The sequence below is a fragment of the Panthera uncia genome (assembly GCF_023721935.1).
Source record: "Panthera uncia isolate 11264 chromosome C1 unlocalized genomic scaffold, Puncia_PCG_1.0 HiC_scaffold_3, whole genome shotgun sequence".
In the NCBI taxonomy this organism is placed as follows: domain Eukaryota; kingdom Metazoa; phylum Chordata; class Mammalia; order Carnivora; family Felidae; genus Panthera; species Panthera uncia.
Genome location: NW_026057584.1, coordinates 101,111,532 through 101,139,414, shown reverse-complemented (window position 1 = coordinate 101,139,414; position 27,883 = coordinate 101,111,532). Strand labels below are relative to the sequence as shown.

The 27,883-nt window shown below is 44.7% G+C and overlaps 1 protein-coding gene and 1 pseudogene across 2 annotated transcripts in view; both read right to left on the bottom strand.

The window, feature by feature from the left end:
- The window catches only part of CFAP221 (cilia and flagella associated protein 221), a 102,032-nt gene that overhangs the window by 50,454 nt on the left and 23,695 nt on the right, over positions 1-27,883 (bottom strand). For both annotated transcript variants that reach the window (XM_049616214.1, XM_049616213.1), the window contains 2 exons: positions 17,218-17,321; positions 1,120-1,279 (listed from right to left, as the gene is read on the bottom strand). In XM_049616214.1, the coding sequence (XP_049472171.1) occupies positions 1,120-1,279; positions 17,218-17,321 (264 nt within the window). The remainder of the gene's footprint in view (positions 1-1,119; positions 1,280-17,217; positions 17,322-27,883) is intronic.
- On the bottom strand, positions 6,944-7,037 carry LOC125911980 (uncharacterized; annotated as a pseudogene).

Genomic DNA, 27,883 nt, shown 5'->3' with positions numbered 1-27,883 from the left:
TATAGAGTCATATTGAGGCACCTGGGTGGCTCAATCGGTGTCCGACTTGGGCTCAGGTCATGATTTCACAGTTCATGAGTTCGAGCCCCACGTCGGGCTCTGTGCTGACAGCTTAGAGCTGGAGCCTGCTTTGGATTCTGTGTCTCCCTTTCTCTCTGTCCCTCCTCCTCCTTGTGACCCTCCCCCACTTGTGTTCTTTTTCTCTCTCAAAAATAAATAAACATTAAGAAAAATGATGTCATGTTGAAAATTTGAAAATAGTTATGCTGTTCCTGTCTTATGATTTACATTTAAAATAGAGTGTAGGGGGGCGCCTGGGTGGCTCAGCCGGTTAAAGCGTCCGACTTCAGCTCAGGTCACGATCTCGCGGTCCATGAGTTTGAGCCCCACGTCGGGCTCTGGGCTGATGGCTCAGAGCCTGGAGCCTGCTTCCGATTCTGTGTCTCCCTTTCTCTCTGCCCCTGCCCCGTTCATGCTCTGTCTCTCTCTGTCTCAAAAATAAATTTTAAAAAAACGTTAAAAAAAATTTAAAATAGAGTGCAGGGGCACCTGGGTGGCTCAGTTAAACATCTGACTTTGGCTCAGGTCACGAGCTCGCAGTGTGGGAGTTCAAGCCCTGCATCGGGCTCTGCACTGATAGCTCAGAGCCTACTTGGGATTCTCTCTCAATCCCTCCCTCTCTGTCCCTCCCCCACTCTCTCTCTCTCTCTCTCTCTCTCTCTCAATAAATAAATAAACTTAAAAAAATAAAAAATAAAATAGAGTGTAATACATACATACGATCATGTATGTAATGTGTAATGTACATACGTGAAATACATGCATAAGGTCAAAACTCAACCAGCCCAGCAGTAGTAATCAGTAAAAGCAAGTATCCCTCAAACCACCTTTTCTTGGTCATCTCTTCCCCTCTCAGTAGGAACAACTACCACTACAAGCCTAGAGCTATTCTGTGCATTATTATTTACTTTAAAGAGTATTTTATGAAAGCTCATCATCTTACGTACGGTTGTGATGGCATTCTGCTACAAGAAAGAAAGAATGGGAAGAAATGGCGACTTAGGAATTACTTTAAACAAATTTTAGGAAGAAACAAAAGACATTCCAAAGCAGCCATACGGTAAAGCCACGTTGGGACAGCATGTTCCGGTGAAGACACATTCGTATGGTTGAGAGTTGAACTGTGAGATCCATAGCTGCATTTTTATTTGTGCAATCCCGTAGTGAAATGGTGTGAACTTCACGGTCACGTTCATCTTCCCGTTAGCCGGGATTAGTCCTGAGGGGAAAGAAAAGAGATGATCCTTCCTTGTCTTGCAAAGTCCAGTCAAAGAGGCTGATACACACACAAACATGTTCTTCCCATGGTAAGTACAAGTATTTCCATGCTCTTTTCATTAAATCCACGTGAATCGACTTCTACATGTTTACACTGATCTTATTTACCAACTGCTATGTTAATCCTTCATAATAATTGACTGTCACTTATATAAATAGATATATGTCCATCAGCATTAGTGAGTCAGACGTGAACTCCCAGAACTATCATCTTTAAGCCAATTACCACTCGTCGATGTTAATGCTGTAAGCAACAAAGAATAGCTAGGAACACGCATAAAAGTTTCTGTCCAGGTAATTCAGTTTCCTGCATTTTGGTGTAATTGGATTCTCTCCTTCCAAATCTTTGGGACGGACTACTGCTCTCTCTGAAGTCAAATATCCCAGCTTACCTTATTATTTTTCTGTTCTATCTCTGGTGCCAAAAGGGCTTAGTAAGTCCTCAATAACAGGGAAAGGGAAAGAAAAGGGAGAAAGAAAAGGAGGGAGAAAGGGAGGAAGGATCAATGTAGTAGATACAAGAAGGGTTAATGTTCTCTCTGATTTCCACTGAAGGCTCTTTGGTTTGCCTTCTAGATGATTCCTTATGCCCTCATGTGTCTGGTCTCTGCACTATCCCTGCAGAGGCCTTATACTTTCCCTCTGAATTGCTTGGCATACCCTCCTTCTCATCTATGCCGTCCTCTCAATCTTGTCCCGCTGTCTTCCTTGTTCTCTATGCACAACCACATGGACCTTTTATGTGCCTATCCAAGCATTCACTAACCATTTACTGTGTTCCAGGCAACGTTTTAGGCACCTGAGAAACAGCAATAAACAAAACAAAGTCCCAGATCTCACAGACTTTACATTCTAGCTGGGGACTGAAAGCAAACAAACAAATAGATGAATATAAAATATAAAGTCATGTTACGAATACCAGCAAGAAAAGTAAAGCAGGGTATGGGGGAAGCAAGTGAAATGAAATGCTCCATTTGAGACAGAATGAACAGGAGGCTTCTCTAGTGAGGAGATGTTGCAGCTGAGACCTGAAGGAAGGTCATACACATTGGGCTCCTGCTGCCTCAGGGCCTTGGCACGTGCTATTCCCTTTCTCTAGATCTTCTTTTAGTTTTTGTTTCTGTTTTTTTTTTTTTGTTTTTTGTTTTTTGTTTTTTGTTTTTTGTTTTTTGTTTTTTTTTTTTTAGAGAGAGCAAGTAGGAGAAGGGGGAAGAGGGAGAGAGAACCTTAAGCAGACTCCACGCTCAGCACAGAGCCCGACATGGGGCTCGATCCCACAACCCTGGGATCATGACCTGAGCCAAAATCGAGAGTTGGATGCTCAACCGACTGAGCCACCCAGGTGCCCCCTCTTTAAGTTTTTTAATCCTACTCTCTGAAATGACCTCTTTTTGCCATCTGCCTTCTCCTAGACTCAAACGTAGTTTTACAAAAGTAGGAACCTGCTCATTACTGTGTTCCCAGCTCAATAAATACTAGTTGAGTGAGTGAATGAACCAAGTTTCATTCACTCACTCAACCTCTGTATCACGTGAAACTCCTCCTGACTCCTCATCCCTAGGAGCCTTCACTCCCTTAAACTTGTATCAGCCCAAGGGCCACCTGAACTGTTGCCTGCTCAAGTTTACAGCTCTCCCCCTGGACTGCACACCCCTAAGGCTGGCAGCAGGCCCCAAAGCTCATTTACCATCCCAGACCCTTAGCTCAGTGCTTCAGAAATAAGTATGGGTCAACTTCCTGAGAGCAGAAGTCTACACCTTTAAATGACATCCACTAGTGACCCAAGAACTCCCTGCAGGGCAGAGTGAATCAGCAGAAGAGCTCGGTTCTACAGGCCAACCTAGGATCAGCTGAATACAAACCCATGTGCTACAGGTCCATACCTTGACCACCCACCCGGTCAGAAAATAAAACATCCTCTGACCCGCAGTTCACTGGGGGGCTTTAGACTGCTTCTGCTCCGGCTCATTAACTTAAAATAATAAGAACAAGCTCTGGAGCAAGGATTAATGTTTGCCTTGACCCGGCTGATTTATTTTTAAGTGCTCCCGGCCCACACCTAATACATAAAACACACTGGAGGCGTAACCTGGGCAACCAGAGTGGACAATGCTTTTTCCATCAACGGGGACACCAGTTAGCACAGCTCCGTTAACAGAACTTGGTTGCGGCTGATTGTCAAATGTTAACAGCTCTTAAAGGTGTGCCTAGCAGTCCTGGCTTACTGCTTGGCAAAAACTAATGGTGGGAGGAAGGAGAGCAAGTTTCATGGTTTAACAGTAAGAAACACCCCCCCCCCCATTACTACTTTATTTTAAAAAGCCCAGACCAAGATTTTATGGGTTCCATCCACTCTGGGGGCAATTTCAGATCACTGCCCTTAGATCAGCAGGGATAATGTTAAATTGCAGGGCAGTGAGGGTGTAGGGTGGAGAGAGAGAGGAGAGAAAAACTGAGAAATGAACTAGAGGCTAAGAAAATCCTAGTCTATCAGTAAAATGGCTGTAACGAAGAAAACATAGCAACACTGCAAAATACTATAATGATTCATGAAGTGACCAGAAAATACCACTGGATCTTTGCCTTGATTTTTGTTTTTTTATATATTTTTGAGAGAGATAGAGAGTGCGAGCAGGGAACGGGCAGAGAGAGAGGGGGACAGAGGATCCAAAGCAGGCTCCATGCTGACAGCAGCAAGCTTGAAGGGGGACGCAAACTCGCAAACTCTGACCTGAGCCGAAGTCAGATGCTCAACCAACTGAGCCACCCAGGCGCCCTGACCTTGATTATAATTATGTAAAGTATGCATAAACATGGCCAGCCACCCACAGGAGATTTGTTAGGGTGGTTAGGCCCAGGATGGGGATCATTTTTTATTTTTATTTATTTATTATTTTTTGGGGGGGGATCATTTTTTAAACATTTCTTCTTTCACGTCCATATAGTCTCATTACAATATTGTTATCCTTTTTAAGTCACTTTTTATTTCAAATTCTCAGAAGGCACAGATCATCCTCCCTAAATTATCACAAAGCCCTCATGCTTGAAGTGTTAGTAAGTATTGGTTTTAATCTTCCAGGATTTAGGGTTTTACGAGCTGTGCGATGTGGGGTAAATTTCTTCATCTGCCTAAGCTTCGGGCAGGGATTTAATAGCACATAGTTTAAAAACTGTCCACAAACAAGCCGTTGACAAATTCGGTGTCTTGGATTCACTGGATCACAGAAGGGAGGGCTTCGAGACTCACCACCATGAACCACATGCCGCCCACAGGGACACTCACAGATCACTGCCACTGCCCAGGGTGTGTGGACAACAGAGACCCTGGCTCACTGGGCCCCATACGAGCTCTGCGACTTGGCTTGTTATGTTACCCGAGGCTCAATTTTCTCAGCTGTAGGATGGGACAAGGTTTAAAGGAGACAACAGTGTACAAAGTCTGGGATAATGCTTACTTAGGAGGGAGAGTGTGTCCTATAAATGTGTCCTTCCTAACATTTGTGCCAAATATAATGAGTAATGACTTATTCTGTATTATATTATCGTTACAATGTCGGGAGGAGGGGGCCCCCGGCTGGCTCAGTTGGTGGAGTGTGCGACTCTTGATGTCGGGGTTTTGAGTTCCAGCCCCACGATGGGCATGGAGACTATTTTTGTTGTTGTTAAAGTTAAAAAAAACAAAAAACAAAAAAACAAGATGTCAAGAAGAAGTATTTTTTGGAAAAACTTACACAGTTGATTGTGGAACAACATGAGGGGGAAGAGCACTCACCCCCTGTGAAGTTGAACACCTACATACAACTTTTTTTTTTAAGTTTATTTATTTATTTTGAGAGAGAGAGACAGAGACAGCACGAGTGGGGGAGGGGCAGAGAGAGGGAGTCAGAGGATCCCAAGCAGACTCCGTACCTTCAGTGCAGAGCCCAGTGAGGGGCTCAAATCCACGAAACCGTGAGATTATAACTCCAGCCGAAGCCAAGGGTCAGACGCTTAACCGACTGAGCCGCCCAGGCGCCCCTCCTACATATAATTTTTAACACCCCCAAAACATAATGACTCATAGCCTACTGTTGACCAGAAGCTTTACCAATAACATAAACAATTAACACATATTTATAAGTTCTATGTGTTTCATTTTATCTATTTTTTAATTAATTAATTTTTAAATTTTTAAATTTACATCCAAGTTACTGAGCATATAGTGCAACAACGGTTTCAGGAGTAGATTCCTTAATGCCCTTTCCCCATTTAGCCCATCCCCTCCTCCCAAGTTCTATGTATTTTATACTGTATTCTTACCATAATGCAAGTTAGAGAAAAGAAAATGTTATGGAGAAAATCATAAGGAAGAGAAAATATATTTACAGTTGTGCTGTACTTACTGGAAAAAAATCTGCGTTGAAGTGGACCCAGACAGTTAAAATCGGTGTTGCTTAAGGGACAACTGTACCAGTACCTAAAAAAGGAAGAGGCAACAGCCTCACGGTGCCAAGCCACTGGGATGGGTTTCCGAAAGCACCGGGTCTTTCTTTTTGCTTTTTTTTTCTTTTTGCTGCCAAACTCAGGCTATTCTACAGGTCATGAGATAAGGACTGGGCTGCCCCTGGGAATGTCTACTTAAAAAAATTTTTTTTACATTTATTTTATTTATCTGAGAGGCAGAGAGAGTCAGAGCACAAGTGGGGGAGGGGCAGAGAGAGAAGGAGACACAGAATCCGAAGCAGGCTCCGGGCTCCGAGCTGTCAGCACAGAGCCAGACGCGGGGCTCGAACCCACACACCGTGAGATCATGACCTGAGCCGAAGTCGGATGTTCAACTGACTGAGCCACCCAGGTGCCCCTGGGAAGGTCTACTTTAAATTTTAGGCCTGTGGACTTTCTGTAAAGGGGTGAAATATGAGCCCTGAGGCTTTCAGTTATCAGTTCATTTCTAAGCTTCCTGGGAAGAGCCAACGCTTGCTCAGCCGCAGCAGGTGCGGGACGGATGTTAACAGCCAATTACCCCCGATCTTCCTTTAATCTTTCATTCTCTTCTCCCTCCAGCAAGCCTTTGTGACAGAAACTAGAAATAATCAGTAAAGTGAGAGTTTGGGGGGATCTTCCTTTTCCTCCCTGTCTACCAAGTACCCAAAATGCAGGCCATGGGAGCAGGATCAGAACAGCTTGGGGACCCTACCTGTGCTGATGGGAAGCTGAGGGGCAGTCTGAGCAGGAGGATGCTGGGAGAGGCAAGCCAGGCCACCAATTCATTTTCTGTCAAGCCTGTAACCTGCTGGCAGGGAGCAGTGAGTGTAGCACACATATGTTACATGGCCACGGTCCTGGGCGCTGTCCAGCACGCAAAGACAGCTCCGGGGAGGCCAGAGAGACTGTATGGGAATGCTTATAGATGAACTCAAGAGCTGCACGAAGCACCACGCACAGCACCTGCACTCCCCATCACTCACGGGGACACAGGGAGCCACCCCCTGAACACGCCCCCAGTTCACCGACGCCTCAGCAAAGCCCAACTGTGCCACCACCCACCCTTCGCCATTTTCACAGCCAGTACCCATCCAGGCCAACCTGGCTTCCTTCCTTCCTTCCTTCCTTTTTTTTTTTTTTTTTTAATATGGAATGCTTCACAAATTTGCGAGCCATCCTTGTGCAGGGGCCATGCTGATCTTCCCTGTGTCGTTCCCAGAGGCGAGCCCTGGGCTTCCTTCCTGAGGACAACCTGCTCCCTACTTGTGCTACTCCAACCCACTCTCCCCTCAGGAGCGTCATGAGACCCCACCTCCTGCTGAGAGCCCTCCACTGGACTCCCTCCCAGCTCAGAACCAAACCCTAACTCCTACCACCCTCAGCTCCCCGGGGCCTCTCCAACCTGGTCTCCCCTTGGGCACATCCTCCAGACATGCTGGGCTTCCAACCTTCTAGCGATGGTGGCTTCTGTGCTTAAAGCCCCCTTCCCCAGTTCCTGACCACCGATGAAAGCAGTCACCTGGTCACATCCCCTTATTCTGTTTTTCTTCACAACCACTTCCACTCCCTGGACAATGTCCTCCTTATGTACCTGTGTCTCTCCCCTGAACTGGGACATCAGAGAGGGAAGCAGGACTGTCTTGTTCCCTGAGGCAGCCCAGGGCCTATCAGTACCTGATGCACAAGTAGTGAGTGCTTAGTTCTGGAACAAATGCAAATGGGGGGGCCACAGGGCAGGAAGCAAACCCAGCAGCAGGAGGAATCGAGCCCAGCAGCATTTCTGGTACAAGACGGTGAAGCGAAGCTATTCTAACTAGAACACCCTGCTGGAAAACTCACCAAAACTCCAAGAAGCAAATGCATAAAATGGAAGAGAAGGAAAGTCTTCCATTAAACAATCCCAAAGCCTGAAAAAGCAGCACGCTTACCAAATACAGTAAAACCTCCGATTTCAAGTAACTTGCTCTATAAGCGTTCCGCAAGAGGAGCAAACATTTCTAATAAATTTCAACTTGACACACGAGCCACGTCTTGCAATGCGAGTAGTGTGTGATGCCGAATGTCACGTGATCACAAATGAGCCCATGGTTCTAGAAATTCGCTTTGACACATGAGTGCTTTGGAAGACAAGCATGTTTCCGGAATGAATTATGCTAGCAAACCAAGGTTTTACTAGTGTAAAGTAAGGCATGGGAGTGTGCCGGGAGCTGGGAGGGCAACAAATTTCCCCGAGGATAAGGGGAATGGCCCTGGAAAAAAAAAACACTCACTAGTCTTTGATCAAAGAGATAAAACGTGGTATGTGGCTGGGCCCTGGAGAAGCAGGGATCAGGACAGAAGAGACATGACCTCAGCATCCTAGAATAGCGGGGGAGGCAGCTGAAGAAGTAACTACATTGCCCTGACATTTCTATGGCGTTAGACCTGGGACCGGGAGGCTGGAGGTGACATGACGGGGACAGAGCAGAGCAAGTGACCACAGAATGACAGCACACAGCACAGAGGACGCACCCTGCCCTCGTGAGCCTGAGGCAGTGATGGGAGATGTCCTCCCAGGATGCCTGAGCCCACGGACTGTGGGCCAGACCCTGGTTCCAATCCCAGCTTTGCCCTTGGGCAACTTACCTAAACACTCCATGCCTCGGATTCCTCATCTGCAAAGCGGACATAATAATAGCATCCAGTCATAAGTATTATTGGGAGTATTAAATGAGTGAGTGAGTATTGAGGTGCTGGGGTGGCTCAGTCGGTTAAGCCTCTGACTCTTGATTTCAGCTCAGGTCATGATCTACCTCAAGGTCATGAGATCAAGCCCCACATCCAGCTCCATGCTGACAGCACAGAGCCTGCTTGGGATTCTCTCTCTCTCCCTCTCTCTGTCCCTTCCTCCACTCGTGCGTGCACTTGCATGCATTCTCTCTCTCTCAAAATAAATATTTGTTAAAAATGAGCAGCACTGATGTCTGGCACATGGTAAACACCATATAAGCATCAGCTGCAATTATAATTATTATCACCGCCATCATTTCTTTCCCCACGTTATCCTTCTGCTGGCAGCAGGCCCTACTCAACGCTGAGTAAAATGCTGAGTGGAACCAACATTTTGTGTTATGCACAAAAACCAAAAATTCAAAAATTAATCCACTTTGGAGGGGGAAGGGAACATAAGCAAAAGCCGGTGAAGAACACACATGCAAGGAAGGGAGAAACACAGGGAGAGCCGTGGCAGGGAGGAAGGAAGAATCCGTACAGAATTAAATTATTTTCAAGAAGATAACAGATACCAGGGGCAAAGGGGAGCCAACCCATATACATGATTTATATGCCTGAGGGAAAGAACAAAGCAAATAGAAGATTAGCGTATCCAGTTTTAATAGTTGAAAAATTTCCTAAAACAGGGGCGTCTGGGCGGCTCAGTCACTTAAGGATCCGACTTTGGCTCAGGTCATGATCTCACGGTTCGTGGGTTCGAGCCCCGCGTCGGGTTCTGTGCTGACCGCTTGAAGCCTGGAGCCTGCTTCGGATTGTGTGTCTCCCTCTCTCTCTGTCTCTCCCCTGCTCGTGCTGTCTTTCTCTCTCAAAAATGAATAAAAAGGGGCACCTGGGTGGCTCAGTCGGTTAAGCGGCCGACTTCAGCTCAGGTCATGATCTCGCGGTCCGTGAGTTCGAGCCCTGTGTCGGGCTCTGTGCTGACAGCTAAGAGCCTGGAGCCTGCTTCAGATTCTGTGTCTCCTTCTCTCTGACCCTCCCCCGTTCATGCTCTGTCTCTCTGTCTCAAAAATAAATAAACGTTAAAAAAAATTAAAAAAAAATGAATAAAAATTTTAAAAAAAAGAAAAGAAAAGAAAAAGAAAAATGTCCTAAAATAATGAAAGTTCTTTCTCTCCAGACCAAAAGGACATGCGACGTTCAAGGAAAACAAATGATACGGAGCAACACCAATACATATCTTGGCAAATTACTTAACCTCAAGGTTGAAACAAAAACAAAAAGAAAAAGAATTCTAAGGGCATCCAGAATTCACCTTGGGTGGGTAAAGATTCCGACCAGCCTCTGAATTCCGAGCAAGTTCAAAGCAAAGGGCAATCGAGCAACGTCTACAAAGTTCTGAGGTGACCAAAGCTGTACACCACGACTTTTAGACCCAGTCAAGTTGTCCTTCAAGATGACAGGCTGCAGGGACGTTGTCAAACACGCAGGCACTCTCGGTATGTTGCCTCCAGGAAACTTTGGTTAACAAGCGGCCGGATTACACAGTCCAGACAAGCCAGGAGAAAGGACGGACGTGAAGAACTTAGAGTGGAGAAAACATGGAACAAGAATGGAGGGGACACCCTGGTTCCATTTAAATAGAAACTAAGCAACTGTGGCATTTATGGTCACAAGGCAGAATGCAAAGGCTGTAAACCCAGATAAGGTAAGATAATATCACAGAACAGGAAGCCATAAGGAGCGGCGGGAGGAGAGACAGTGCATGGATGCTACTTCCCCTTTCTGCACCACCAAGACTCTAGCTGAACTTGAAGCATGCAGCTGAAGGAAGCAGTGGCTCTGACCTCTTAATCTCTCTCTTTTTTTTAAATTATTTTAATGTTCCTTTATTATTTTGAGAGAGAGACAGAGTGTGAGACATGGAGGGGCAGAGAGAGGGAGACACAGAATCCCCAGATGGCTCCAGGCTCTGAGCTGTCAGCACAGAGCCCGACGCGGGGCTCAAACCCACGAACTGTGAGGTCATGACCTGAGCCAAAGTCGCATGCTTAACCGACTGAGCCACCCAGGTGACCTTTTATAATCTCGTTTCTTAATTTTTAGCAGTAAATTTTAGGAATATCACGTTTTTAAAGTTTTTATGTATTTAATTTGAAAGAGAGAGGGAGAGAACACATGAGTGGGGGAGGGAAAGAGAGAAGGAGCAGAGAATCCCAAGCAGGCTCCACACTGTCAGTGCAGAGTCTGATCAGGGCTCCATCCCACGAGCCATGAGATTATGACCTGAGTCAAAATCAAGAGTTGGATGCTTAACTGACTGAACCACCCAGTCAGGGTATAAGGTACTCTTAGGAGTATCACTTATATCAAGGAAGTTCATTAATTCCTTTGGCTTCACCTGTTGTTGTTGTTTTTAATCAATATCAAGTAATGAAACATATTTTCATAACAAACATACTTCATTTTTATAAAGCCATTTCTTAAAGAAATACTTACGTTTGCTCAGCCCACTATCTCCCACACTTATTTACACCCAGAGCTTTTCTTGTTTCCCTCTGTCGCTGCTGTTGCCTGGTTTTGGGCAAGTCGCCTTTCCCATACCAGCCCCTTGGGACCCCCAGAAGGGCCTGTTCTGTAAGCAAAGCTGGCGTTCCCTTCCAGTCTCCCGGAAGACAGGCTTTTCCAGCAGGATAAAGGGTTGGGTCATACTATCCTTGGCCTCTCCCTGGACCTCCCTGGGGCTGGCACTTCTGCATGGGCAGTAGGGGTACAGAGTTTGGTCAAAGTACAGGAGTTGGTCTCTGGGCAAAGTCCACTGAATGGTGTTGGTCAACTGAGCTCAAACCAGCCCAGACTGACATGCCACCAAATGATCATCTTGAGCAAGAGATACCTAAGGACCCTGAAGCCAAGGAGAATACACAAGGCCTGGTTGAGAGCTATTATTGATCTCCCTAACTTTTCTCTCCCAAAAGAGAACATTCCTAAACTCTTAGTCTTGTGATACAATTCTATTTGGCTTTCTCTCCTATTTCAAGGATCCTATATCGTTACTCTTCCAGCTTAAGGGAGTGGTTGAGAGCTCGGGGTCTGGAGTCAGACAGACCTTGCTGCCTTGGGCGAGACATCTGGCCTCCCCGAGTCTGGGTGTGGTTGGCTGTAAAAAGGTGATGCTAAGAGTTCTCATTGGGTTGTAGAATGCAATGTAGTAGAGCATCCAGTGTGCTTAGGACAGCGCCTGTCACGTGCTTAACAATTAGCAAATGGAAGCGATTATTAACGTTACGCCAGCTACTCTATGTACAACCACTGTCACCCATCAAGGAGATACCAACCGCCAGGTAAAATGTAGCATTGCTACAACGTGACAGAACGGCCTCAGGGCTGTGCATAAAGAATTGCTACCTGCCTGTCCAGCTTTTCCTGCTTCCATTAGTTACTGCTATAAATTAGTTACATATATCCTTAAATAAGGGGCTTTGGGAACTCATTTGCATTTGATATATTACCTGTCCCCAGTTGTTCTCACTTCCTCACCCTTAAGTCTGGTGCTCTAGAAAGTCATAGAAACGTTTGATCTCTTGACTTTACTTCCCATAAGTGTTCTATTCTGACCTGGCATATGGGCCCTGGCTTTTCTCCAGTTTGCTGACCTGAAAGGTAATCAGAAGCATTTGGCTGGTGTATCTCGCTCATTTCTATCACTTGCCAAAGATATATCTGTGTGTCTCCATTTCGCTATGCAGCCGTATAATAAGCATTATTTTCTGGGATGAGGCTATTCACGATGGACCTAACTACCAATAAGAAACATTTTATGGGAGCCTCCTTTGTGTGCTGAAGATCTAAAGGTCTTACCATCCTCCTGACAATCCTGATCTGTCCCCTACTCAGTCTGTGCTGGGATTGGGGATCTTCTGTCTCACCCACCAACAGGTGTATAGTGAGGTGGGGAGAAGCAGGGGCAACCTTCCCTATTCATACTCTTGTCTGGAAGGAAGGGGTTCACCTGCCGGTGAGGCTTGTTATATGATAAAATACCTCAGCCAGTGGGGAAGGAGCCTTTGGAGAAAAAAGACGCAAAAAAATGAGTTAACCCTCACTTCCTGTTGAAACTTAAATGGGTAAATGCTGGGGTATGGCCAGCACCATGGCAGGTGCTGCAGGAGTATGAATGAATCCAACGGAGATCACATGATTGGACTAGGGGTCAAGTCCCTCTGGCCCACCCAGAGTAAGAGGTGCATGGAGGTGCCTTGGACTTTGATACGTAGGGTGCACACTCTTTATGGCATCCTAGTGCTCATCCAGGGGTAAGGGAAATTATTATTTGCCAAGATGTGCTCCGGGCTGGGTTGCTTATAATCAAAAAGTAGTCTGGGTCCAAAGCGAGGGCAGAGGCTCTGGGATTACTCCCAAATCAGTATCACATTGTCATAAATTTGCATTTCATAAGAAAATGCAAAATATAAAATTATTTCCAAATGACTGCTCTATGCCTCATCACTGGGGAAAAAAGAGAACAAAAGTATTAAAACTTTCTATAAGAACCCTGGGCAATAGTCCTCAGGAACTCTTGCTTAACTAGCCATTGTATGCTACAATTTATTATTTATATGAATTGCATGCATTCGTCTGAGGGTATGGGACACCAAGTGAATGCCCAGGATCTCCAAGTGTTCAAAAGTGAACGAATTCAACAATTTTTTTTGTGTGTGGCATTTGGCTGTTCTCCAACACTAATAAAATGTATTGCTGCCTCTTCCAAAATTATCAACGGAGTGAGCGTTCTTGATGCTTTAATTGTATACGATTTCTTGTCAGCACTGTAAAGAAGGTCACAAAATCCTTCACTCCTTTCCCCCAGTCTCAGGAAGATCTTGGCACAGTCAACAGATCCAGCTTCTGATAGCTATAGCACACACATGCATCTTAAGGACGCCCAGTGGGCAAATGGCCAGTTGAGTTAAAGTCAGGGGCACTATGTCAGATTCGTATCTTGTAAATGGAATTAGCTTTATTCAAATTTTTTTCATTTGGCAAGCCTGAGCACGAAATGCCTGGAAGGCATGGATAAATGATGCTTCTAGTTCCTAGAGGAGAACTTGCTTTATAACCCCATGGACCATGGATGTCTCCACCGCCTCTAAAGATGTGCATAAAACAGTGTCTATAACTATACACCCTAACTGTGTAAAATCAGCCCATGGTTCTTAGCCTATCTGGGTCCTATTTATAAAATGAGGGCAATAAGGACTTAACTGGCCGAAATGTGATCCCTGACTGTCCAACTGTATAAGACCTAGGAGTCAGGTCAGATGCCTGGCAAGTCAGAAAAGCCCAGCACCTGCCTGGGCTACATGCACCTGACCTGCAGTCACCGTCCTCGCAGACACAGAGCTTTTTTATTCCAGGTGAGTAAAAGTCATCAGCAAATTCCATAGCCTCGAAGATGTATAACAGACACATCAATACATTAACAAAGTGGGAAACCAAAGCAAGAAAATGCCAGAGAGACCAGTGGGCCAAGGAATGCACCAGGTCTCATAAAATGGCTACCGAGGAGGCTGAGCGGTCCAGCCTAGGAGACCTGCTTGTGTACAAGCACATCAGTCACATCAGCAACACCATCCATATGACGCAGAACATTTGAAATCGTATAGGTGGATCCCCAAAGCTCAGGAGCCCTGGCTCGCTCACTCACCCACTCACTCACTCACTCACAGCTTTGCTTGCCTCACACTCTCCAGATTTTCCTCCTGGTCTCTGTCCTGCACCCACTCCCCCCCCCCCCCCCCCGGTGTCCTCTGAGTGCCTGTGTGCTCAGGTCTCAGTTCTCCATCCACTTCTCTTCTCTGGCCTCCCCTGCTCCCTGGGTGATGTCATCTCCAGACCCCCAGCAGTATGTTCCATCAGTACCTAGGTGACATCAAAACATATGTCCCTAGCTCCCACCTCTCTCTCGACTTCAAACTGGTATATCCAACTTAATTTCACTTAAGGGAAGAATTTAAAAGATAAGCAACAAACAAAGCACCAGAGCAACGAAAGCTTATCAGGTGGATCAAAGAGCTCATGGCCCCATTTGTCTGAATTATGTGGCTGTGCAATTTATAATCTGAATGCTCAAGGACACACCTGCATGATTTTTAAGTACAGTTGTCATTCATCGATGCTCAGCACTTACCTGCATAATTTTTAAGTACAGTTGTCATTCATCGATGCTCAGCACTTAATTGCTTATGTATGTAGTCCACTGGTTTTACGAATAGGCCGTGTTTCAAAACCCTTCTCGTCGATTAATATTCTGTGTCTTGGACAATAATTCTTGGCAGAAGTATGACTTGGCCACAAGAACCTCTAGCTTTCTTCCAGATTCTCCCTTTCTTTTCCTTGGCACTGATAACTGGCTTAGTTCAGGCTCTCAAGGCCTACGCGATTTCATTCCCGATACAATGATTTCCTGGTTTCTTGCCTGCTCCCACCTCAGTCACACCTGCACACTGCAGCTACACTGGCTTCCCTAAAAAACCGCTCCTATCACAACTGCTCGGAAATCTCGGTGGTTCCCTCTCTTCCCTTAACAGCTTTATAGACCATCAGGTGGGACAGGATCTTACTGGTGAACCTTGGCCAGTGATTACCAAGAACCACTGAGGAATGCCTATATCAGAATCACCTGGAGGTGCCTGTTACCAGTACAGAAAACCAGACCCTTCCCAGAGCTACTAAATGCAAATCACCAGGGATGGCTCCCTTGGCTTCATAGCTGTCCTAAGTGTTCAACATCTTGGGGCACTGCCCTACTCTAAGCCCCATCTGCCGTCTGAGCCTTTGGTGAAGGTGAACTGGCTGCTTGATAAGAAACCGATTTCATATTTTAGTGTCTCTGGTGATGTACTGGGAGCCACCCGGGCCAAGGCCGTTCCTTTCTACACCACGGTGATTCCTGTTACTGACACAGCTAGCCTGCCTCCAATACCTTTCTCTTCTTGAGGCTCCCCCATCCCTGTTCCTGCCGTGACCTGATGCCCTCTCACTGGGATTTATCTGGATCTGTTTTAGCACGTGGCTTTCAGGGACAGTCCCAGAGGTCCAGTATGGTCTGATGGCCCAGGCCGGAAGAGGAACCCCTCCTCTTTCTTGCCATAATCTCTAAGCAGAGCCTGGACTAAGATTGCAGGAGCTAGCTCACTTTACCAACTTACCTCGCGGGTCAAATTTTTATAACCTTTTGGAGTTAAGGCAAAAATTCAGTTTGTATTTCATGAGGCAGGTGCACAGGCTTTGGAACCAGAATGACTGCTTTTAAGTCCCACCTCGGCCACTTACTACTGAGTGTCCCTGGATAAGTTATTTAAACACTTGGCACCTCATTTCTATGTCTATCAAATGGAAATAATAATTGTACCAATCTTACCTGGTTGTAGTGCAGATTAAATATATAGGTACATAGGGGCGCCTGGGTGGCTCAGTCGGTAAGCGTCTGACTTCAGCTCAGGTCATGATCTCATGGTTTGTGAGTTAGAGCCTCGCATTGGGCTCTGTGCTGACAGCTCAGAGCCTGGAGCCTGCTTCAGATTCTGTTGTCTCCCTCTCTCTCTGCCCCTCCCCCACTCACACTGTGTCTCTCTCTCAAAAATAAATAAACATTAAAAAATTTTTTTTTAATGTATAGGTACATACACATATATAAAATGTATCTATATCTATCACTTAGAATAGTGCCTGGCATATAATAGTTACTAAGTGTTACTATTATTACTCTACCAAAAAGCTTAGAGTGAGAACATCAACTATAATTAAAAGCAGAAATATAATATTATTTAGTACAATTTTGGTAACCACTTATTCTCTCTTCTTTTTAAAGCCTAAAAATAATAAACCTTCTCTCTGGAAAGAGAATCAAGTCCTGTTTTATGCAGTATAAATGGTAAAGCTACACTGAATTTCCAAAATCTCAGAATGGCTCCTGGTTCCCTAGGAAATAATCTATATACATTTCATAATTTAGAAGTAATTCAAAATTTCTGCTTTGAACACTCATCTATGCACTTGCAATCAGGAAATTAATGGATTCCTACCCAGACACTCAAAAACAAAACTATTTTAGTGTTCGCAGCAGACTGCTGTGGACAGATATTTAAAGCCCAAACCCAAACATCAAGAGACAGAAACCGGGAAGCAGAAATCACTTCAGATGGAGACAGCATTTCCAAAAGTCCTGAGCAGTGTCAGGATCTATGTCCTTTAGGGCAGGCAAAGACGGACTGGCCACACCACGTGCAGCAAATTCACAAGAGCTTTCAATAACATTCCAAACGCTTGGTAAGAAATAATGTTCCCACGTTATTTGAAATTGAATGAAAAGATGAATGCAAATCCAAGGATATACCAAGAGCCAAAATTAGAGTAGGAATGGATTAGTTTCCAACTTCAAGTGTTGGTCGTGAAAGAGATTTACCTGGATGCTATTATAAATTATCTGCATGACCCAAATGATCCCAAAGTGGCCTCATTCTCTAGTATCCAATCCCAATTTACAATATGTCAGGTACGTCAAATTTGCTATTGTTACACATGTGAAAAAACCATATTCAAATGAAGTTTATTCTCTTTCATAACTTGAGGCCTACTCTCCAAATCCTCTCTGATCTGAGAACTCTGAGGAAATTGGAAACTTGAAACCTTGATTCTCCTTACCTGATAACGGGTCAACAGTAAAGGCTTCATGAGACTGAATCAAAGTGATATGAAACTCGAAATCTATAGGGCAGCTGCACTGTAAAGGGATAACATATTTTTTGCTGCAAAAAAAAAACAAAACAAAAAGGAAAAAATTTTTTTTCTTTATAACTAGTTCTTTTGATATCAAGGAATAGACTCAAGTTACATAATAAAGAACCACAACAGGGGCACCTGGGTGGCTCAGTCGGTTAAGCATCTGACTTCCGCTCAGGTCATGATCTCGTGGTTCATGAGTTCAACCCCCTTGTGGGGCTCCGTGCTGACACCTCAGAGCCTGGAGCCTGCTTCGGATTCTGTGTCTCCCTCTCTCTCTGCCCCTTCCCCCACTCATGCTCTCTCTCTCTCTCTCAAAAATAAACATTAAAAAAATTTAAAAGAACCGCAAGAGTGACCATAGTCAATGCGGCTGTAGTAATTCCTGGGTGCCAGCTACTGTATACATTTCCCAGATATTAACTCTTCTAATCCCATGAGGCGGTACTGTGATCGATCATCCCCACTTACAGACAAGGCAACCAAGGCATGAGAGAACATAAGTGTCCTGTCTGAGGTGACACGGCTAGTTAATGGCAGAACTGGGATTCAAGGCAGGTCAACTGTGCCCAGTTTCCACACCCCAAATACCTTGGTCCTCACTGCCTCTTGAGTACCAGTGGGTTTATCCTGTGGACACTCAGTCACAGGGAAAGGGCTTCTCTGCCACACAACGGGCCCCAGGGAACCTAGGGAACACTGAATGGGCAGGCTTTACACAAAGAAGCCTGGGAAGCTCCTGGCTCTAACAGAGCTTAGAACTAGACCGTGTTGAAGAAACCACACTTCCGGCTGTGTGTGATGGAAATATGCCAGAGACTGTTTGGTAAGAAGGGCAAACAAGCAGTAGAGGACCCGGAGAGGGTCTGTGAATTCGGAAATGCTCCCTCAGCCAAGACCAGCCCAACTTCTAACTGGGCCTGCGGTGGTCCCTTAGGGCACTACAGGAGTCATTACAGCTGTGACATCTCTCAGAGAGGCCTGAGCTTCTCCTCATGTCCTCTCCTTCTATGAGGTGGGTCAGAGTTTGTGGGATGAGCGAGGCATGGAGAAGCCGAGTTCTCTACTTGTCCCCTGGCATCCTACAGACACAGAGCTGGGGAGGGTTATCTGGGCCCCTTTCAGCAGCTGGACATTGAGCTCCTCCACTAAGAGACTCAGCCCTGCCCTCTCTCCCTGGCCTTTCTGCCTCCTCCCTTCTCTACCTCGTAACTCCCATGCCCTCACAGCCCATCTTGCCCTCCTGCCCAGTGGTCGGTCCTTACTCCTTAAGCTTTCGATGATGAGCCTTCCTGCCCACTACACTTCTCCCTCACATCTCCCAGTCCTGGGGGAATATGACTGTAAGCAGAGCGGCCAGAGCAGCTAGCGTGCTGCCTTCTGGGTGGTGCCCATCCCGACCTAGTCTGTGTGGGGACCTTTCCCATCAGGACCCTCTTCTTTACCTGCCCAGCGCCTGTCTACCTGGGAGCCCCTAAGTCCTATGAGGGCAGAACTGAGTCTACTTACTTCTCTAGCATAACCTCAACAAAATTCCAGAGTCCCGCACAGGCCAAACATTCAACAAACATTTGTTGGAGCAAAGTAGAGTAACTCTTTTTTAGTAGTAATTCTGAGGATATAGTATAGCTCAAATGTGGTCTTAAAAATTATGCCACGGGGCAGCTGGGTGGTTCAGTCGGTTAAGCGTCCAACTTTGGCTCAGGTCATGATCTCGCGGTCCGTGAGTTCGAGCCCCGCGTCGGGCTCTGTGCTGACAGCTCAGAGCCTGGAGCCTGCTTCGGATTCTGTGTCTCCCTCTCCCTCTGCCCCTCCCCCCACTCACACTCTGTCTCTCTGTCTCTCTGTCTCAATAATAAATAAACATTAAAAAAATATTATGCCACGAGGGGCACCTGGGTAGCTCAGTCAACACTTGATTTTGGCTCAGGTCATGATCTCACGGTTCGGAGATTCGAGCCCCATGTCAGGCTCTACATTGACAGAGCGGAGCCTGCTTGGGATTCTGTCTCCCTCTCTTTCTGCCCCTCCCCTGCTTGCTATCTCTCAAAATAAATAAAAATAAACTTAAAAAAATTATGCCACGAGCATTTTTACTTGGGTTTAATTAAGTTCATTACCTTTTTTAAATTTCTGGAGTATCTCAAATGTAAAGAAAAATACAGAGGATAATATAATCGAGGTCCCTCAGGGTGCCTGAGTGACTCAGTCGATGAACCAAGGTCATGATCTTGCAGTGTGTGGGTTCGAGCCCCGCGTCAGGCTCTGTGCTGACAGCTCACAGCCTGGAGCCTGCTTCGGATTCTCTGTCTCCCTCTCTGTCTGCCCCTCCTCTGTTCTCTCTCCGTCTCTCTCTCTCAAAAATAAATAAACATTAAAAAAAAGTAGAGGTCCCTTTATCCACCATCGAGCTCTCAAATCTTCCGCTTTGGATAAATCAGTGTTTTATTTTGAAAGAAATAAAACACTGCAGAACACTTGAAGCTCCCTGTACACCTCTCCACCTCCCTCTACTTCTTTTCTCTCCAGGAGTGATCCCTACCTCGTCTCCGCTGTCTATCTTCCTCATGCATTTTCATAACACTGCCACATGTGTATGTGCTCACAAAATATATAATATGGTATTACTTGTTTTCAACAATGTCATTCCAAAACTTGCTAATGTTGCTCAACACTCTGCAGATTTATCCCTGATACACAATTTCGAATCATGATACACGAAGTACTGTTCGTTCATTTCACTGGGGATGAATATTCTAGTACATGACTATGTCACCCCTGTCCACCTACTCTCTCGCTGGGGGCATTTAGGTTGTTTGCACTTTTTTCACTATTGCAACGTGGCGGTGACAATCCTTGTGTGTGACTCACGCATCTATGCCAGAACTACTCCAGGTATAACCGACAAGTAGAATTGCTCGTTACGAGCAAAGTAAAATTAGCAACTTTACTAGACATAGCCCAAATGCTCTCCAAAGCCCTTTTACTGATGTCTACCTCCATGAGCAGCCTATGAGAGCCTCTCTCGCTTACCAACACAGGATTTTCAGACATTTTAACTCCTTCTGGCCCAATGGGGGTAAAGTGCTATCTCATTTTATTTTCATGTTCATTTCTTCGACGTTGACCTTCTATTCAGAGGGAGACGTTTGGGTTTCCTCGTCTATGGACTATCGGTACATATCCTTTGCCTATTTTCCTATGAAGTTGTTCTGCTCTCTTGTCAATCTGTAAATTCTAGAAATTAATTCTGTCAATTGTATCTAGTGATATAAATTCAAGTCAAGGATCATTATACATAGTAATCTCTTCAGCCAGCAGTGAGATGAATGCTTCATAGTTTTGTTTTGTTTTTTTTACCAAACTCATAAACTCTGTCCTTGGTCAGACTCTCTAGAAGCAGCCAGTCCATCTTAACTCTCTGAGGTGCTTCCTAATTCTGAAACACAGGGCACATAAAGGTCATTACATTTTCAAGACACTGGGGTCCCACTGAACATCAGCTGCTCCACAGCACTGGGGAGATAAAACTAACTGTACAAGTTACATATGCCCCTCAAGAAGTGAGCAGCCTTGGGGCGCCTGGGTGGCTCAGTTGGTTGAGCATCCGATTCTTGATTTCGGCTCAGGTCATGATCTCACTGTTCGTGGGATCGAGCCCCGCATGGGGCTCTGTGCTGATAGTGCGGAGCCTGCTTGGAATTCTCTCTCTCCCTCCCTCTGCCTCTCCTCTGCTCATGTTCTCTCTCAAAATAAATAAATAAACATTAAAAAAAAAAAATGAGTAGCCGTGGGTGATGGTCGATGTGAAGTCTAAACTACTCAGACGTGGTCTCTGAAGACCAGGCTGGGGACTCCCACAGCCACATGAGTTGGATGGTGCTTGAGGCGTTAACCCCAGCCATCGGCTCAGAGCCACCCAGTGAGGTAAAGCCGGCTGCTCAAGAATCTTCTGCTAAAAGCTGCATGTTTGCATTTTCTGAACTAAAGAAAAAAAAACAACAAAAAAACCCAAAAACCCTGCCGGAGCTTTTATATATGCCCAATTTAAAACTAATTTTAGACCTCCGATAATTCCCATAGAAAAGGTGTAAGGGTATTTGTTTAGTGATGATTACGTGAAACCAAGTTCCTGATGCATTAACCAGTCTGGAAAAACAAACAATTCCTTAAGGGCAAAGAATTCCAAGTACCCTGATTCTGAAGGAGATATTGCAGTGCAAGTAATACAGAATACAGATTTGTGTTCCTTACTGCAGCTCATATTATGGCTGTCGAATTCGCACGGATGACCACCAAAATCATAAATCAAGGACAGTCTGGATGACTTTGGGTCACAAAGAATTTTGACAAATATAAAGTTTAGTTTATTCAGAAATGTTTCCTGTTTGAAAAAAACAGAGTCCCATTAGATTCTAAGGGGACTTAGAAATTCTACACTAAATTCCTATGCTAAATACCATTAAAACCATAAAACAGACTCTTGACTATAGAAAACAAATTGAGGGTTGTTGGAGGGGAGGCGGGCAGGGGATGGGCTAAATGGATGGGTATGGGTGATGGGTATTAAGGAGGGCACTTGTGATGAGCACTGGGTTTTGTTTGTAAGTGATGAATCACTAAATTCTACTCCTGAAACGAATATTACACTGTATGTTAACTAACTGGAATTTAAATAAAAACATGAAATAAACAAAAACAAAAAACTGATCTACACTGAAGAAACATGAATAAATACACGTTATCTTATGCCTATGGTTTCACAGGCACAAACAGGACCCTGAGTTCTTCTGTAACTTATAGAAAGCGGCCAGTTAAAAATCTCAAAGCAGATAGAAGTTAGTTAACTTTTGAAGTTAACCACAACTTTTATACCTGTTACTTTATTATTTAAACATTTTATTGGTTATGCTAAGGCTCTGTATAAATATCTATTAATGGGGCGCCTGGGTGGCGCAGTCGGTTAAGCGTCCGACTTCAGCCAGGTCACGATCTCGCGGTCCGTGAGTTCGAGCCCCGCGTCAGGCTCTGGGCTGATGGCTCGGAGCCTGGAGCCTGTTTCCGATTCTGTGTCTCCCTCTCTCTCTGCCCCTCCCCCGTTCATGCTCTGTCTCTCTCTGTCCCAAAAATAAATAAAAAATGTTGAAAAAAAAAAATTTAAAAAAAAAAATAAAAAATAAATAAATATCTATTAAGTACGTTAAAAGGATATACAAAAACATACTAAGTACTTCAAAAGAATTGTTCCCTATTTTGCGGCACCTGGGTGGCTCAGTCTGTTAAGCACCTGACTCTTGATTCGAGCTCGGGTCATGATCTCATGGTTTGTGGGTTCAAGCCCTGTATCAGGTTCACACTGATAGTGTGGAGCCTGCTTGGGATTCTCTCTCTCTCTCTCTCTCTCTTCTCTCTCTCTCTCTCCCCCTCTCTCTCTGCCCCTCCCCCATTCACACTCTGTCTCTTTTTCAAAAATAAATAAAAATTAAAAAAAAACTTTTAGAAGCCATTTCCTTTCATTATCCCATCAGCAAGAGAAGCCTAGAAAATCCCAAGACCTTCCCTCAAATGTTACTGGCCTCCTCTCAAGCACTGCTATGCACACAGAGACAAAGGAAGAAATTTGGGGTCTGGCTAGTTATTTTTCTTTAAGCTTTAGATGTAAATTTTTGTATTCAGAGTGTGACCCCCAAAACAGAAAGAAAGCAGACATAATGATTAGTTGCCTGATAAACCAGACCCCACCCCCCACAAACAGGCAACAATTTGAAAAGACATAGAGTTGAGGGTAAATTACGTTTCAAATTTCAAAGTATGTCTTTTCATCTAAGATAATTTATGTTCGTATGAACTTTCATTTGTTGCTTATCTTATTTTCAAAGACACAATTAATCTCACCAGGATTGGAACCTCAAACCAGAAGCAGAGTGGACCCGTGGTCCTTAATGATATAGTCAAATAAAGAAAAACACAAATTTACATGTTCAAGTAGCAGGCATTTTTTTAAATTTTTATTTAAAAAAAATTTTTTTTTAACGTTTATTTATTTTTGAGACAGAGAGAGACAGAGTATGAACGGGGGGAAGGGCAGAGAGAGAGGGACACAGAATCGGAAGCAGGCTCCAGGCTCTGAGCCATCAGCCCAGAGCCTGACGGGGGGCTTGAACTCACAGACTGCGAGATCGTGACCTGAGTTGAAGTCGGACGCTTAACCGACCGAGCCACCCAGGCGCCCCTCAAGTAGCAGGCATTTAATTATTTTTTACACCTAGAGAATTAAACACCACCCTCCTTTTTAGCCTAAGCTTAGACCAAAATTGGAGGCAAAGAACAAGAAAAAGTCAAAGAATCAGGGAGATTCGATGTCTTTGTCTTGCTGGCCTGGCCTTTGAGCTCCTTTCTTGCCTTTGGTTCAACTCTTTTCTCAACCTAATTACTTAGTCCTCCCTGTTGGTAAAATCCCCCGTTCCCTGCTCTCATTCATGCCTCTGTAGTTTAGAAAAAGGTGCAACACTAGGGAAAAATCAGAATTAAATGAGGTCACTTCTGCCTTCTTGGTAAAAGAAGTTAAGGCATTTCTCTAGGGGCTGGAATGGAACGGAATTCGGAAAAAGTTCGAGGTGACCATGACATGTTATCTGCCATCCGCAGAGATAATATGTGCCCTATTCATATTTTTTTTTAAAAAACACTTAAAAAACGGTAAGGCATACATAACATAAAATGTACCATTTTAACTATTTTTAAGTATACAGTTCGGTGGCATTAGGCACATTCACACTGTTGTGTGACTATCACCACCATCCTTCTCCAGAACTCTTTTCATCCTGCAAAACTGATACGCTGTTCCCATTAAACACTAATTGCCCCTTCCTCCACACCCCCAGCCCCTGGCAGCCTCCACTCCTTCTACCTTCTGTCTCTGAATATGCCTGCTCTAAGCACCTCCTGTCAGCGGTCTCATACGATAATATATAATACCTTTTAAAAATTAAACATTAACTTCATTTTAAAATGAGAGTATTCAGATAAATAATAAATGTTAGAGAAAATTGCACCTTACAACTCCCCAGAGGGATAATATGGGGCAAGGAAGGAAATTCAGGGGGTGCTCCTTTGAGTCGGAGCAGGGCCTGTGGCCGGAGACCAGAGAACAGGGACATCTGGCATCGAGCAAGAGAGTCACATTCAAGGGAAAGGAAGCAACTAAATCGAGACATGAAGGGAGATGAAAAGCCTCCTGCAGACTGCTTTTTCCTTTTGTTGAGAATAATATAGCGTTTATTCGGAAAAGATAAGAGGATACACTAAAAACTACTGCTAGGCCTCTTCTTCTTTTAGAACAGAGGGCAGAAGGAACCTCACGCCAACTGTGTTCCAAACATACTTCCTCAGAGCTAAGTGCCCTATAATGTCTGGCTGACACAGCCAGCAGGGCGCCCAGCTGCCAGCTTCTAGTCTTATGGCTTACCCACCAGCAATTACTAGAACAAAAAGCTCACTTGGAAGAGGAGCAAGAAATGAATTTTTAAAGCCAAGCAACTTAAATTCAAGTAATTCTGGTCTTGAAATGGTATTAGGATTTTTCATAAGAAATTTGGGGCATATTCAAGAGAAAGCAACTACTTAAGAAAAAAAGAGTCACAATTCAGTGGGCTGGTGGCTAGTGACTCTGTTCTAAGTGTTTTGACAGGCATTAAATCATCACATTCTAGAAACCACATTAAAAGTGTGTGTATGCGGGGCGCCTGGGTGGCTCAGTCAGTTGAGCGGCCGACTTCAGCTCAGGTCATGATCTCGCGGTCTGTGAGTTCGAGCCCCGCGTCGGGCTCTGTGCTGACAGCTCACAGTCTGGAGCCTGTTTCAGATTCTGTGTCTCCCTCTCTCTGACCCTCCCCCGTTCATGCTCTGTCTCTCTCTGTCTCAAAAATAAATAAACGTTAAAAAAATTTTAAAAAAAGTGTGTATGCACATGCGTGTGTAGGTTCTACCTTTGAGGTAGAACATGGAGTGCAACAACAGTGGTGACCAGATGTGGCTGCTTGGATAGTGTTTGGTGTGAGATGTAATAGCTGTATAAACCAAGCGAGGAAGAGGAGTGCCCAGAATCATGGAAACATGCCACCTTTAATTACCGCCCCCGATGCACACGTTCATTTTTCAATTTAGCGGTATCTCTCCAGGACTGAAAACTATCCACAGGAACGTGCTTTGGGTGGACTTATGAAAACTCCCTGTGTTGTATTCTTGAATATCAGAATTAGGAACTGACCCATGAATATTTTTTGCAGCATTTAAAATGTAGAACATCTGGGGTGCCTGGGTGGCTCAGTTGGCTGGGCGTCCAACTCTTGATATACGCTCAGGTCCTGAGCTGGCGGTCGTGGGATCGGACCCAGGCCGGGCTCCTCGCTGAGCATGGAGGTTGCTTAGGATTCTCCCTCTCTTCCTCTCCCCTCTCTCAACTCCTGTGCACGGGTGCATGCATGTGCCCTCACTCTCAAAATAAATAAGTAAACATTAAAATAAATAAAACGTAGGGGTGCCTGGGTGGCTCAGTCAGTTGAGCGTCTGCCTTCAGCTCAGGTCATGATCTCACGGTTCATGAGTTTAAGCCCCTCATCGGGCTCGCTGCTGTCAGCACAAAGCCTGCTTCTTCAGATCCTCTATCCCCCTCTCTCTCTCAAAAATAAAAAATAAACATTAAAAAGATTAAAATGTTCTACATTTTACTTATTTATTTTTTTTTAAGTAGGCTTCATACCCAGTGCTAGGCTTGAACTCCCGACCCTGAAATCAAGACCTGAGCTGACATCAAGAATTGGACACTTGGGGCGCCTGGGTGGCTCAGTCGGTTAAGCGGCCGACTTCGGCTCAGGTCATGATCTTGCGGTCCGTGAGTTTGAGCCCTGCGTCAGGCTCTGTGCTGACAGCTCAGAGCCTGGAGCCTGTTTCAGATTTTGTGTCTCCCTCTCTCTGACCCTCCCCCATTCATGCTCTGTCTCTCTCTGTATCAAAAATAAATAAACATTAAAAAAAAAAATTAAAAAAAAAAAAAAAGAATCGGACACTTAACTGACTGAGCCACCCAGGCGACCCTAAAAAGTAAAACATTTACAAGTTCTTACTGCTTGGTCCGTGATACTAGCTTGGTAGTTTCACGTAAGTCACAACATTTATATACTGTTGAGTTTAAGGAATCATTTGAAAGACTAGAGGACCCTAAACCACGGAAACATGCCACCTTTAATTACTGCCCCCGATGCACACGTTCATTTGCTCTAGATGCCGGCTATACATTTGTGCCGCTCCTTTCCTGAGCCCCACGCAAACCAAGTGAGCAGTTTTCCAAATAAATCTGTACAGAAACTAAGGGAGGAAAGCAGAGTATGAAAGCCAGGCTTCAATAGGGTCAATAGTGTTTTCCCCATTTTCAGTTTTCTAGACTTGCCATCACTTTCTCCAAGAGTCAAAAGTCTAGATTTCAACATTTTGTGAGACAAACTTGAAAAAAAAAAAATAATTTAGGCCTTCCGTTGAAAGTTCCCTTTGTTGGGGCGCCTGGGTGGCTCAGTCGGTTAAGCGTCCGACTTCGGCTCAGGTCATGATCTCGCGGTCTGTGGGTTCGAGCCCCGCGTCGGGCTCTGTGCTGACAGCTCAAAGCCTGGAGCCTGTTTCAGATTCTGTGTCTCCCTCTCTCTCTGGCCCTCCCCTGTTCATCCTCTGTCTCTCTCTGTCACAAAAATAAATAAATGTTAAAAAAAAAATTAAAAAAAAGATATTTAAAAAAAAAAAGAAAGAAAAGAAAGTTCCCTTTGTTGATGGTACCCACGTCTGCCGACTGAAAGGGAAAAGCAGGGGCGCCTGGGTGGCTCAGTAGGTTAAGCGGCTGACTTCGGCTCAGGTCATGATCTCGCGGTCTGTGGGTTTGAGCCCCGCGTTGGGCTCTGTGCTAACAGCTCAGAGCCTGGAGCCTGTTTCAGATTCTGTGTCTCCCTCTCTCTCTGGCCCTCCCCCGTTCATCCTCTGTCTCTCTCTGTCTCAAAAATAAATAAACGTTAAAAAAAAAAATTAAAAAAAAAAGAAAGGGGAAAGCATTTATACCCTTTCATTATTAATATAGATCCCTATGGTTTAGGGGTGGGATGATTTTCTTTCCTGCTAAAATTCATAGAGACTGGGTCAAGATATTAGCTCAACAAAGGGATATTAAATCAAAGCAATTTTAACTATAAAATGTGGTAGAATTTTTCATATAGTAAACATTTAGGCTGTTAAGTGACAGCAATTTTTTAAGTCAGCTTTGAAGCAATTTTGAAATGCAAGTTCACGACGGCTCAATAATCCCAAGTAGGGGCCAAAATGAATTAAAGCACAAGTGTGTTGATGAGTTCAAGTTGCCTTTGTTAGAAAGTTTCCACAAAATGCTGCTGCTCCTTCAAGTCAACTCTGACTTTGGGATATGAGAAATGAGTCTCTAGAATGAATAAGGAACGTGTTTCCCTGGATGAGCTAAGAAATGGGAATTATTCTCTTTGGGTAGCGAGGGCTCCCAAAAACCCCTCTAAAGATCAATTTTGTAGTCATTCTG